Raw genomic sequence first — 14,633 nt, 5'->3', positions numbered from 1 at the left:
CTCTGGCCCCCCAAAAGCAACCTCCCACCCCCCTCGAAAACCCCATCCCCCCCTCGCCGCCCGTTGCTTCATCATGCAACTGTTCGCGCCGCGTCGCACTAATATCCGTCCTTGGCTCGTCTGTTCAACTTTGTCCCAGTTTTTCGCATTTTGTTGGCGCGCTTTGCCTCCACAAACGTTGGCGTTGCATTCTGTCTAAGTGTGTGTGCTTAGCTCCATGTGTGTGTGTACGTACATACGTACGTGTGTGTTTGTTTGTGTGTGTGCTTGGAGCTGCTTTGGCAGTGTGTGCGTTTCGTGTGTATATATTTGTCTATTCATTTGGCGACGCGACTCAAATGCAATGTCTGTGAATCTGTTTGTGTCTGCATTGTGGGGCACATGCAATCTTTTATTTGCTGCCTATACGTATACATTTATATATACATATATATATATATGCACTCACCAGTAATCACGAATATATATATAGTATACCCCTAGATATATACCTCGTCGTGTGTATATATATTCTGTGACAAACTCACGCACAAAACGTTAAACTATGCGAAGAGTTGCATAGATAAGATACGCAGCTGGGGTCTAATGGTCGTTGGGAGGGGGAAAGGGGGTTGTTTTCTGGGGGCTGTTGCATTCGGTGGATAGGATGGAGGTGGGAGAGAGGGGGGAGGGGCAGGGGGCCACTCATGCATCGCATTTGATGTCTGCTTTATAATTACTAGAATAATATCATTTAATTTATTTTTTCGCCGCTGCCTAACATAATGGAAACGTTTGTCATTTCGGTTATTACATTTTTTAACGAAACCATACTTTATTGAACGGATGTCATTATGTGTTCCCGTCGTGTATGCTGCTCGTTTTCACATTCGAGAAACTGCAATTAACCCAATAATACTGAAAGTTAAATAACAGGCTGTTAAATTATGGAAATCTAAAAACATCTTTAAAATTGTTGATAAGTCTGATTGCGACATTTATAATTAAACACAATTAAGTCAATAAGTTTATAGGTGGCCGTGAAAAAATATTTAAATATATGTAACTCAAGATTTTTCGCAAAAATTAAGATGAATAAAAAAAATTATTTTTTCGACGTAAAAAAATTTCTGGTGCTTTTAAAATTAAAAATTAAATTGAACAAAACTAAAATGTTTATATATTTGCAATAAATTTAAAGACGAAAGAACAATTATTGCCATAATATTTTATTTTTACTTCCGACTTGAATTTTAATATTTTGGAACTCTTTATTTTGTTATTAATAACTGCAAATAATAATTCTGCAGTTACTAAAGGCCTAAATCAGTGGTTGCATCTGGCTTTAGGCCATTTTACACATTCTTCTCTATATATAGTCTTGTAAAACCTTGTTATATTATTATCACCAAGAGAATTATATTTCCTCCAACTATAGAACTTTCTAGTTGGCATTTGCGACTCAAGTCTAGTATTCTATTTTGATGTCTTGTCTATAGCTTTGGTATATAGCTTTGAAGTTGCGGTGGCCTTATGACACACATTCTGTGGTTAAGCTTATCTCGTGTATATGTAAAAAGTTTATTTTTGCCTTACTTATACGCAAAGGCGAGAACTACAATAGTTTGTGGAGAAAGACAAAGAGATAGCGATTCTTCCATCTCTGTCGTTGATCATAGTCCGAAAATAACCATTTAACAATCAATCGTTTCAGATAAAACTGATCGGAGTCGAAGTTAAAGCACGCCGCTGAGTCAATATACCATATCTTCTACTAAATCAATTGATATTTCCCAGACATTTCGAGGGGTTGGGCTATTAGTCTGTCAAATATCTGTAAATGTTCCTTGTCACTATCTTCCCGATTATGTTCCCCCAGAGGTCGTTGAACCTAACGCCTGTTTACTCATCTATTTGCCTTTTTGGCTTTATTTTTTTTTTTTTGCCACACTCTTGTAAGTTTCCATAAATTATCAGAGTAAATAAATATGTGGTTTCTGCATTTCATAGTTTTTCTAGGACACATGCGAATGAACTTTTCGGGAACAATAACAACACCGGGGAAAAAGAACACATTACTCTATTTGCTTCCAGCAGACAGACCAGAATATTTGAAAATATTTGCATGCTCCACATACGGAATCTATATGGATATATGGGGGTGGGAATTGATGGGAAATTCCATGCCAAATTTAGGTTTTTTTTCCAAATTGGAGAAATGCCTGAGCATGCTCGCCAAATTTTGTGTGCTTTAGTGCGGCCATATTCATTACAAACATCTGTCTAATAATGGGAATTTTGCAGGAATTTAAGTTCCACAAAGTTCCTTTGGCTTTCAGAGCTACAAAAAGAATTTTATAAGATGTTCTTAGCAACAAGATTTAAAAATAATACTATTTAAGCACCTAGCAATTTATGAAAGTTTATTAAATTATTTTAAATTTTGGTGCAATTTCTTTAACATCAGTTGAAAGGTAAAAGTACGTTTTTTTAATAAATAATAAAATAATAAACAAGGAAAATCAAATTAAAGTAAGGCTTTTAAATTTAAAAACCCTTCATTCGGCTTTTATCTGTTTGGAGTTTTAAATAAGTAAAGGTTTTTAAACCCTTATCAAGTGATTTTTATTTATATATCTATTTTTAGCACATTGATTAAGATATTTCTTATCTTACATATAAAATTAAATTTTTTCTTGCTTTCTTCTAACTTCTAGAAGTTGTTTTATGATTTTTCCTGTACTTAACGTGACATGATCATAAAGCTAGTGAAATCCTATTTATAAGCCTTTATCGTCTGTGCTTAATCGAAGAAGTTAACGGCCGGCCAGAAAGGAAGTCAAAAGTTCGGCGACTTTTCTACGACAGGCAATTAATACGGCATTTACATGAGCGATAGAAGTCGTAATCGTGGAAATTCACGCAATAATTGTCAAACAAAGAATTTTCATCTCGCTCTCTCTTTCTTTCGCTCGTTTTTATGACTCCAAAACTTTGGCTGCATAAATAATAATTTTAGTTTGTTTGAAAAGAGAAATAGAAATGGGGGAGAAGTGAAAAAAGCCATAGAAAGTATTGCCCATTGTTGTGTTTTTTTTTTTTTTTTGGATGTTGTAATGTGCGTGGCGTGGGCAGCGCTGCCCGCGTCTCAGTCGACGCTGACGCACGCTCCCGCATAACAGTCATCGAACGCGTTGCTCTCACGCACTCTCTCCCGCTCTCCCACTCTCCACACGCTCGCTCGCTCTCCCCCATTTGCCCTATCAGATAGTGCGTAAGTGTGCGTGCGTGCGAGTTGAATGACCGCCGAAAATAATTTTTTCCTCGATTTTAGACTTTTACTATGTTGACGCTGGCGATGATTGTGGCTGTGTGAATGTGTGCTTTGGCGCTTCTTACACAGACACAAAGAAAAAAAACTAGTCATACCCAGGGGCGTAAGTAGTGGGGTTCTGGGGAATGCCCTTAGCCATCTTAATGGACTATTTTAGTTTAGAACTGAAAGTTTGCTTATATCAAAAAATATTTGTTATTGGTTTAATCAACTTGCAGATTATTCTTAAAATGATTTTTTTTTTATTTATAACCCTTTTTGGAAATAAAAAAAATTTCGATTTCAAATTCCCATATAAAAATAAGAGACGGCTATAAAATCCGCTCTAAGAAAGTTACAATTCATATTAATCTTATTATAGAACAAAGCGCAATCCCCCTTCTACGCCTCTGACTACACTCACACTTTCTCAGGCAGTCAGAAATTTTGTAGCTTCATAGTTTTTGGTTTTTCGTTTGTTTCGAGTGTTAAACGGGCGTTCGCACTATCTCGCAGGGGCGTTTGGGGGGAAAGGGGGCGGGGCCGGTTTGGGCTTGGGCCTGCATGGGTCGCTTTTTTCCATACATTTCTTTTTGTTTCATTTCGTACGCATGTGTTTGTGAGCGGACTACACAATCAGCCAAAGCAACAGCAGCATTTCACTTTAACAAAATTTTTTTCCTTCTGTCTTTTCTGAATATTTTTTTTATTGTTGCCACTTCTCTCTCTTCCCTCTCTTTTCCTCCTGCCAAGGGCCAATGTTGTCAACTCTTTCGCTTTTTAAAATTTCGTTTTTGGCCGCTTTCTGTTTACGCCGCAAAAATTTCTTTCTTTCACTTTGCCTACGTTTCTATCTGTTTCACAAAAGGAAAGGCGAAAAAACAACGGCGAAACGCAGTGGCAGTAGCGAAAAGTGAAAATCTCAAAAATAAAATAAAAGTTGATTTTGCGGAAGTCATAAAGGCAAATTGCAAGCCAAAAGTAACAGTGACCAGCTTCAGAAAAATAAAACCAACCCCCCTCTCACCCCCATGCAGTTGCCTTAATTACTTACACGCAACTTAGAAAGCAAGGGGATAGATTGCTGCCCGCGATTAAGATTTATGTTGGAAATAATATCCTCCATGTTCCCGGCTAAAACCTTAATTGCAATCGCAGCTGACCCGCTAAGGGGTCAAAGGCCCGCAATTAAATACGTATTAATTTAGTTACGCCTTCTAAGCTTCAAGTCCTACGGAAAAGGGAATTACAAATGTCTTGGTTCCTTTGAAGAAATAAATTCTCTTTTTCCATTAAAAACTATATTATTAGTTTCATGATCGATTTTAATAGAAAAACTAAAGGCAGTTTCTTAGATAACAATAAAATGTCTTTTTTAAATTTATTAATTGCTTTCACAAATATACCATTAACTTAAGAAATATTGAAAATATCTCAAAAACATTTTAATCCCATTCAGCATATATTAATTTATAAATGTGTCTGATTAGATTAAAAGTATTTTGATCGGTATTTCATCACATTAAAGTTGTTTTACGACTTAAGCTGCCAAATTTTTTTCTGCCCAACAAAGTGCCAAAAATATAACCAATTCGATTGTGAAGAGCAAAAAATACAAATCTGCCCAATAACTGTAAAATACAGTGAAAAAGGCTAATTAACCTATACCTACGAGCCAACTCACACTGGCAAACGTGCGATTCATACATAGTAATGTATTTATATGGCTTGTAGAAACTTTGTTGGCATTACAATATCGCCTATATGTATGTTTTTATGACTGGCGCGCGATTTTTAATTCGCAAGTTTCTTTTTCATTTTATTTTATTATGATCTCCTGCTGTACGCTTTTTACGACTGCTCTGTTACATATACAATTTGTATCTTTGTATCTTTTGCAGTGGCAAAGAAAGAGTCGTAGCCTCTCGTCTCTTTCCTGTTCTCTGATTGCCTTTTCGAATTAGTTGAATTGTCAATGCAAAAAGGCAACAAACCACTCGCACACACAAATGCAAACACACGCAAGTGGGTTTCGTAATATTCATTTGGCTGTCTTTCTTCATTTACGAATTTCATGGATTTCCCTTAAATAATTTTTGTGTTGCTGTCCGTTGAGAAACCCAAGTGACTTTCACTGCCAAACCAACGAAAATACAAAAACAACAAAAAAATAAAAAAAAAAAAATAAAAAAGAGCAGCAACTCATTTCGGGACCAACTGACTGACTGACTGAGTGACTCCACTTTGCCACATAAAACAGCAACTTAACTGGATTTCATTAAGTTTATACTTTATTTTGCCTTTGCTGTTTTGTGCAATTCTCTTGTTACTTTTTGCGGGATGAAAGTTCACACTTGTCGCTTACTTCACCTGCTGTCTTTTTAAGCAACTGAGAAATGGCCAAAACAGCTTAAAACATCCTAAAGGACTCCAAGTTATACATAATATAACTCTTGCATAAGACATGTAATTTTTTTGCCTTTATTAAAGCCCAGCCAGTTTATTACAAGTATAATGTGATTATAAGACTGAATAGTTTGTATTGCCAAATTACAAATATTGGGGATTAAATCACAAATATATAAAATATACGTAATTTTATAAGCCCCCATAAAATGTAAAATTTGTATCATACTTATAATTTCCTCTTCTTCCATTTTTTGTTAAAGTTGTTTTCTTTGTTAAAATATTTTTGTTTATTTTTAACACTATTAAGCTTAGAGTAAAATTCAAACTTTGTTTAAGGATTGTGATTTAAACCTGTTATCGCAAATGTGTTTGTTATTTTCTTTATTTTATTTCTTGCTAACTTAATTCTGGTAACCGCTTAATATTATTTTCCCGAGTTTAAACTTTTTAAGGACTGCCTTTGAGTTAAAAATTGTATTCGTTTACCTTTGATGGAACCGCTGGAGTTGTTTTGTCCCGCTGGCGATTGGACGTTGCTTTGACCGAGGTTGTTTGCGTGTGCTTCTAGTTTCGAAGTGACGCTGCTCCACATGTCAAACATACGTTGCGTATACATAATTATTAATGGGAAATGCGAAGCTTTGGTGACGTTTGTAACGTTTGCTGTTGCTGTTGTTGTTGCCGCTGCAGTTGATTGGTGAAATAGTTGAAGCTATAGTTATGTACACTTGGTATCAGTTGTTGCAACCGCTGCTGATGAACACGGGCACACACACAGACGGCCATACGCGGCGTATGCGCAATATGGCTGCTCTTAGCAGTTGAATGAATTCGAATTTCGCTTAGTTTTAAGTTAGTTTTGTTTTGTTTCGGTTTGTTTTTTTTTTGTATTGGGGGATTTGTAAATATGTAAAACGTTGTATACGGTATTTAATATATAGATATATATTTATATACTTTTAATAGCTGCCCTTCGGTTCCAATTGTATTAGCCAATCGTCCTATTGCACTTGGTCTTTACTTAGGTTTTTGTGGCTTGTGTGCTTAGCTTGTCCGTAGATGCTTTTTATGAATGAATTTTCAGCGCTTTTCGCATTCAATGTGAATCAAGAACTATCACAGTGTGTGTGGGTGTTTTTTTTTTGTTTGTGAGACGGGGGGGCCGGGGGGCTGGTGTGAGGGGGGGCTTGCCAATCGATATATATATTTGTTTGTTTGTTGTATATTGCTATATATCTATATGTATGTATATATAATGATCTAACGTTGTCAGGCCTGTAGGTACTAAATTGTTGATGTTGTTTTGGATCTGATGTTATATGTTGTTGCTGCCGCTTAATTATTGGTTTTACTTCTTGTTTTTTTTATTTTTTCTTTATTAAACTATTTGTTAATAAGACACTTGTTCGCGTATGTATTAAACGTGTTTAGTTATCTATCGTTATCGTTTATTTAAAGCAATTTTCTATGATTTGATAATATCTTAATTAAATCGAACGTCCAACTTTAACCCTTTTGCAGAATGTGCAGATTGTTGCTGTTGCTGCTGCTATTGTTATTGCTATTGTAGTTTTTGTTTTTGGTTGCTTTGGGCAGTTGTTGTTGTTGTTGCTGCTGCTGCTGCTGCTGCCGCTGCTGATGTTTTATCACTTTCACTGCGTTGTTGTTGCTGCTTCTTCGGTTACTGTGATTTTTATTGTGTTGCTTGTTGCTGTTGTTGTTGTTGCTGCTGCTGTTGTTGCTGCTGTTGTTGCTGCTGCTGCTGCTGTTGGTTTCTTTGTTGTTACTGCTGTTGTTGCTGCTGCTGCTGTTGTTGTTGCTATGCTCATTGTTTTGTCGATTTCTCTGTTTTGCTTGATTCCAAATCAAAATTTCCAAAAATACGAAAATTTCACGACAATTTATTCCGGAAGACATTTAGGCGCAATCTGTTTCTCATCGATACGAACTGTCGCTGCCTTGGAAACACATTCATCTGTTTTTCAATATGTTTTATTCAGGCCCTCAGCTTGAACACTTTGATGTACAAAATGGTTTGGCCAGTTATGTAAATACTTTTGCTACGCACTGTCAGCCATGGCCAAATCATGGCATTCAGCATATTGCACGGGAATGATGTCTGCAAACGGGGGAAATTCAAACATCAAATCGCACGATCTCATTTAGTTCGATAACCAAAGATCGTTCGATAAGTGCCTAAGTGTGTGTGTGGCTCTATTTTATTTTCACTTATTTTTTATTAAAAAGTTTAGAGGAAACTAACATTTATTTAGATTAGATTTGTCCCATTCAAAGTTATATCCGAACATTAAAGCATAAACCCATCAACCCTTCTTAAAAATGATCACTAATAAGTTTGATTTCAGAAAATGTATTCATTTTTACCTAAATGATAATCAAATAATATTTAATTCCAACATCATAATCGAAATACAGGAAGGAGCATTGATCCTCGCATTAAAACATCAAATCTATCTATTGATTTAACATTAAAACCAGTTCCTGTGAAACAAAATAACGTATCATACTTTTCACATAATTCAATATATGTGAAAAGTATGATACGTTATTTTGTTTATATTTATATAAAACTTTCCATTAATAACCTTTCCTGTTACCAGAAATTAATCAAAATGATTAATGGTATAATGATGAATAATGATATTAAATAAGACTCCTCCACATCATAACAAAATTTACTTTACTCCTTTCAACTTATATTTTTATGCGGCATAAGCCTTATCCCCATATTTTCCCTTTACAGCTATCGAAATTCAGGAACTGTGCCGAACCCCAAACCACAATATATAACCCCTAGCTCTCCCTTTTTCGGTTGGCAACTCCCTTCGGCTGCTGATGACTATATGGACATGAACATGGAAAATCGATAGAGAAATGGGATTTAAGGGTGCCCAGACAGACGTTGGGGTTTTCGGGGAGGGAGGGGTCGGCGGGGCTAATGGGGAAAAACTCTGAAATGCAGCGCATAAATCTCGTCGCCAAGCATAGTGGGTGTGTTCATGTGTGTGTGTGTGGGTAAACATAGAAAAAAGTTCTATGACCCAAAGCTCAAACACACACACAAACGTAAAGAAACGAGCGACAAACGAGCCGGCAAACCCAATGAATATAAAAACATTTTTACTTTACTCTCTCTCTTATTTTTGGGGAAGGGGGTGGGGGCCTGCTTGTAATCACTTTGTTGGTGGTTTGGGGGTGGCTTTTGGGTGGCCATGCGGAAGCCTCTGGCAGACATATAAAATACGTCACCAAAGCGACAGCAACAACACTGAAATTGTGCCAGCTCAGAAACAGAAAGAGACGGGGAACGACGGCGGACAGGGAGAGGGAGAGGGCTAGCGAGAAATTTACATATAGACAAAGCGCAAAGAAAACGCTGAAAAGAAAATGAAAATGAATAGCTGCACAGTGGAAATGAAAAATTCTCTCGCAGCGACAACGAACTTACTAACGGTACTAAAGCTAACGAGCCGGTCAAGCCGATGATGAAGCAGGGCGAAAGAGAAAGAGAGAGAGAGCTCAAAGAGAGAGTGGGTCGGTGAGAGGGGGTGGCGGCCGAAGCCGAAGGCGGTTACAGTTACAACAGCAACAGAGCGACAGCAAAGCAGACGACAAAGTTTACAAGGCAGCGCTGCCGGCGTCGCAGTAGCAGCACTGCTCTGGCTGTTGCTGTTGCTGCTGTTGTTGTTGCTGCTGCCGCTGCTGTTGCCGTCGCAGTACGTTGACGCCGACGAAAAAGACCAATGACCTATGGGTGGGCTCTGCCGCTGCCCCCACTTTTCCGCCTTCTGGGACTTCTGCTTAGGCTGTTTTCCGCTTCTACACGACCAGAAAAACGATAATCCTATTTCCACGTCAAAGTCCTTTCTTTATGATCAAAAACTGTATTATCTTTGATTTTAATAATATAAATATACAGAAAGTAACAATCCGACATAGAATATTAATAATTAAAAGTAGGAATTTACAAAGCACTTTGTGTATAAATCGTCTTTCTATAACATTCGTATAAAAATCTATTAATGATAACTAATCTTTTATGTTTTCCCCTATTTAAAGTACATAAAAAGTGTTGAAAAACTAAAAGAATTACTACCGTTCAGAAGATGTGAAGTCCTCCTTCTGATTTAAGCTTAAAAAAAGTTAATTGAAATATGAGAAAAACTATGTATTACACCTATTTATTTCATTTCAAATCTGTTTCATGTATCTTTAAGAACAAAGCCATCGGCACATTTCTCTTCGTGTATCCCAAGTTGTTGTTGTTGCTGGGGTGGCACACTTATGGGGCGACACATGGAGAGTGCGACTATGTGTGTGCTTAGCAATGTTGTTCCACTAACGGTAATGCAAACAGTCGACTAAAAAGGCAGGAGAGGCAGTAGGTAGAGTCGGCAGAGTCGGTGGAATCGGTAGAATCAGTAGAACCGGGCGGAAAAGGAGGCGCAGAGTGGGTGGCGCTGGCGACGACCGACTTTGCTCTGCTCTGAACTCGCCTGAACTGAAAAGTCGGTGCAAGTACTCGTACTGCCGCCTCTAAACTGCTTCTAACGACAACAATAACAATTGTTGATAATCATAAGTTGCCACAATGGACACAGACACAAAACTGCAGCGCCAACAAAGGGGCCACAAGCTGTGGACAAGAAAAGGGCATAGCATCTCGTGCTTTGTGTCCCGAGATTCGGGCTCCTAAGATCTCCACACGGAGGATGGATGGCGAAGAACGGCAAGAAAGACAATGGACCCAGCGGCACCGGGTAACAGATACTGCGAAACCTATGAAAAATTGCGAAAAGCTTTCTGCTGACAGTTGGCCATGGTTGCTCCAAAATGGGGTGGTTAATTGGGGGAACTATTTCCCATATGGTAAGAAAAAAACTGGCCGAAGGGAGTAGCCGTTGGAAAATTCCATAGATCAGGTCATAACTGCTTTTTTTGGAAAGGACAAATAATATCGAACTCCCAAATTCAATTCACTGAGCCGCCTTAAAAAAGATAATTGTTTCACTTATTCCTTTTTTTTTTGTGCAACACTTTTAAGTAATTTTTTGAGCTTATCAAATGTTGTTGTTAAATACATTTATCTTCAGCAAGTGCAACATTACCAAATCAAACTTTTTTATAGTTCATATAAAAATGCACAAAATCCTATTGAAAGATAGGCAGATTTTAAGTGATACAAATATTTTTAGTTGAAGTTTAAAAAGTGGCTTTAGTTACTAAGTTAGAATTACTCTTTAAAAATTAAAGTTTGGTATTAAACCAAGCTCGTTAAGCATCGTTAAATTTCTTTCCAAAATTAAACTGCATTTAGCTTGCATTTGTCCGACTCAAATAAATGCCTATAAAATATCCAACTATTCAATTAAATTTCATTGCAACGTATATAGTTATTTCGGTATTAGACACGTGTACCTAATAAACACCAAAGTGCCAGAACAAATGTAAAAACAAACAATCCTAAACGATGTCATAAATTTCTGTTTCCCAATCATTAAATCCCCGATCGTGAGATATATCCGAAAACTGTTGGTTAGCTATCCAATTAGAGGCAAATAGATTATTCCAATAAATTATCCAATTTGCTGGCGACGAAGGCTGCTTTCACCAAGTTGCGATGAAGGATTTTCTTGATGGGTTTTGATTTTAATTTTTTGGTTGATAATATTTTGATATCCTTTTGGCGCACACACACACTTTGGCACATTGAAAATACACATACACGGAGATTGGCTTTGTTTTTGTTGCACAATATCGAGGGTGAGGTTGTGGGAGGGATTCTCCTGGGTTGTTTTTAGGAGTATTACGTCACTGGCACTTCCGTTTCCGCTTTTTAAGAGAGGGGCGCGCAATTGCAGTTGCAGTTTTAGGCACGATGTGGAATTTGAATGCACACGATATTGATTGATTGACTGGTACTGTATATATATAGCGATATATGTAGGCGTATCCTATGATTTTGTTTTGATCTGAAACCGAACAAACTTCATCTGCCGCCGCATGTTGCAAGGCTTAAATTTATATATTTATTTTCTTTATTTGTATTTTGGTTTCAACACACTTTTGGGTGGCACACACTCGCGTTTCGAAGTTTTGCCTTTTTGAGTAATTTTTTATATACTTTTCGGGGGGTTTCTCCTCGGCAGAGTGGGGGGTGGTGAGGCGTTTTGAGGGGGGGCTGCGGGGGTCAAAACGCATAGGCACACGCACACACACACACACGCACGCACGCGACACACGGACAGAGCGATGGGAAATAAAACGGTACAGAGTATAAACAACAACAACAAATAATTAATAATAAAGATACAACGCGCCACGCATCGTAACCCGCCGCCGCGAAACGCTCAATACGAGGTGTAGCTGAAGAGTGCCGCAAAATGTTATCGAGTGTTCGTTGTCGTCGTGCGGCGGCAGCGACGCCGGCAGCGCAGCCGCAGCCCCTCCAATGCGGCAGCTGAGCTCCCCAAAGAGAGAGCCCAAGAGAGAGCCAGGGAGTGAGTGGGAGATAGAGAGAGAGAGAGCGGCGACGGCGGTGTTGGCAGTGGGTATATGTGTCTCTGTGCCGATGACTTCTTCAGTTCGCTGCCCCAAACCCCCTCCGCCCCCCTCTCTCAACCCACCCATTCCACTTTTGCCTCGTCCGCTTTGGGCCGTTCGTTCGCTATGGCAACCGCTCTTGGCATAATCAGCTGTTATCACTGGGGCTCTCTCTTTCTGTGCCATTTGGGCTTCTCTTTGGCTAAGAGAGAGTTCGGGAGCTTTTGGCGCTTCCTTCAATTAGCAGGTCAATTGCTTTTTAGGCCAAAATGTGTGCACTGCAGTTGCCAGCAGTTTAATTGCACTTCTTACTTTTGAACGGCCGACTTGGGCAATTGTTTCAAACGCTTTTTTCGGGCGGAAGAGGAAATTGTCCCTAAATTACACCGCTCAAGTCCTATCAACAAGCCTTAATGATTGAATAGGAAATGTGGGTCCTTTCATGGTACTGATACGAGTGATTTAAGCTTGAGTTTCATGACTAATTTGGTGCAAGATTATGTTATGAAACAAGTTATTAAGTTTAAGTTGAGTTATTTGTTTATGGAAAATTGAGTTTTCCAAGTCCTTCAAATAAGTTTGGTTAAATGTATAGAGTGTTTTAAAGTACGGTATGTCATAAGGTATGCAACCTTTTTTGATTAATTTAAACCTTTATTTATTCATTATTATTTGTTCAATATACACTTTAGTAATTTATAGTACTTCATTTTATTTTTTAACATTAATATTTATCAATGTATATAAAGTAATATAAAGCTGGGCAAATAAAATGAGAATTTTTAGTTTCATTACTTTAAGAAAGTTAAGGCATTGAAATAATTTCGCTTAAATAATTCGGATATTTAAAACTAGGTTAAATCCCAAAGAGATGAAATTTTAAGCATATATTTTTATTAGTTTTATAAATATTCAAACCATTATGTCTGCAAAAATGCAAAAAACAGAAAAAAATCACCGAACAGTCAAGGTGAACTGCACACGGAGTTTGCTGGCCAATTAAAAATGTTAAAATTAGTTTAAATCGTTTGGCAATTTGCTTTCGAAGTTTGCCAAAATGAAAAGCAAACCGAAAAATCGAAAATAAAAAAGTAAAATTCCATGTAAATGTTGAAAACGAAAAAAAAAAAACAAACATCGCTCGGGTTATAAATTAATATTTCGCTTAAGTTAATTTATGTATTTTCGTCGTCGTCAAATACTAAAACCATTAACTTTTGCATCTCGCAAAGCCGAAGATACAAAATGTGCGCAGCATAAATCGGATTTTGCATAGACGGGAAAGAGTTGAGATGGTTACGAAATCGCCTGGCAATATCGATGAAGTTTGGCAAAATCGAAAATATGATAATGAAACTTCGCCACGCTCGATTGGAGACGAAATCTCATGCGGCGCTGACCTGGCTAATAGCCACGGATCCAGGTCCAGACGAACGGCCAATAAGCAGAAGATTCATGCATGAAATGCAAAGCGTTGTCCAACCAAATTATAATGAACCTGGCTCCGATTCATATGGGAAATTACAACAATAAACCCCGACAGTATGGCCCATCGCAAAAGAGATAGTGTGAGTCCCAATGGCAGAAATATATATCTCGTAATCCCCCGATTGCGACATCTTCTTCGACGACGACGGCGACAACGATGGACTGACTGACTGACTGGCTGACTGACTGGCAAAGTCCATCGACCACGTTCAGGGTCGAATCATCTGCAGAAAGGTTCGGATGAAGTAAACCTTTATGTTTTCGGTTTTACATTTTTTTTGCCAACTACCATTATGTGGGCTAATCATTGTCAAATCCGCTTGCGAACACATTTGCTGGTTAGAGGGCCCTAAACGGGTTTAAAGTCTGTTAAAGTCTTTTCTTAAACTTTAATTACTAATCAGTGTTAAAAAAAAAACTTTAAAAATTGTAATTATAGGGAAAGTTGCTCAGTTTTAATTAAATTTTATTTCCTGAATTGTATATTTATTAATACATTTACATCTAATTTATATCAACCTATCAAAGCTTTCGAAATTTATTAAAAAGCATAGTAAGAAAAATGTGATAAATTGTTATATTGTTTTTTTTTATTTCTTTCATATGTATAAGCTGAGTCCATAAAGAAAGTGCCTAAGGCTCATTTTGTAATGGTAAAGGAATTTCTTAAATTCAGCTTCTGGAATTGGGAGAGAGCATATAATCTCAATACAAATCGAACGATTAGTTTTGAAAAAAAAGGCATGTTTTGTTCTAGTGGGTACAGCAATTAGGTAACGATTCATCGCCTCGATCATCAATCACAAGCCCAGAAAATCCGACGTTTTGGCCAACTCCCCAGCCTGCTAATGAGCCATTGCATGTGGATACGTCGGCCGAC

General features: G+C 37.6%; 2 protein-coding genes across 4 annotated transcripts in view; both read right to left on the bottom strand.

Annotated features, from left to right (window-relative positions):
• Positions 1 to 14,633, bottom strand: part of LOC108096687 (probable nuclear hormone receptor HR3) — a 30,140-nt gene that overhangs the window by 11,794 nt on the left and 3,713 nt on the right. Inside the window, exon 1 of one of the 3 annotated variants that reach the window (XM_017198491.2) lies at positions 6,188 to 6,326. The exons of the other annotated variants lie outside the window; for them this stretch is intronic. Within the exon in view, the coding sequence (XP_017053980.1) occupies positions 6,188 to 6,317 (130 nt within the window). The 5' untranslated portion in view covers positions 6,318 to 6,326. Of the gene's footprint in view, positions 1 to 6,187; positions 6,327 to 14,633 lie in introns of those variants that run through there. 3 annotated transcript variants of the gene reach the window in all.
• Positions 7,205 to 12,094, bottom strand: LOC108096689 (putative uncharacterized protein DDB_G0277057). Its single transcript, XM_043208337.1, has 2 exons — positions 11,448 to 12,094; positions 7,205 to 7,820 (listed from the first exon to the last, which is right to left on the bottom strand). Exon 2 carries the CDS (start codon positions 7,616 to 7,618, stop codon positions 7,208 to 7,210), a length of 411 nt encoding a protein of 136 aa, XP_043064272.1. The 5' UTR covers positions 7,619 to 7,820; positions 11,448 to 12,094; the 3' UTR covers positions 7,205 to 7,207.

Source organism: Drosophila ficusphila, unplaced genomic scaffold (assembly GCF_018152265.1).
Source record: "Drosophila ficusphila isolate 14025-0441.05 unplaced genomic scaffold, ASM1815226v1 contig_414, whole genome shotgun sequence".
NCBI lineage: Eukaryota > Metazoa > Arthropoda > Insecta > Diptera > Drosophilidae > Drosophila > Drosophila ficusphila.
This window is presented reverse-complemented; position numbering and strand designations above follow the sequence as displayed.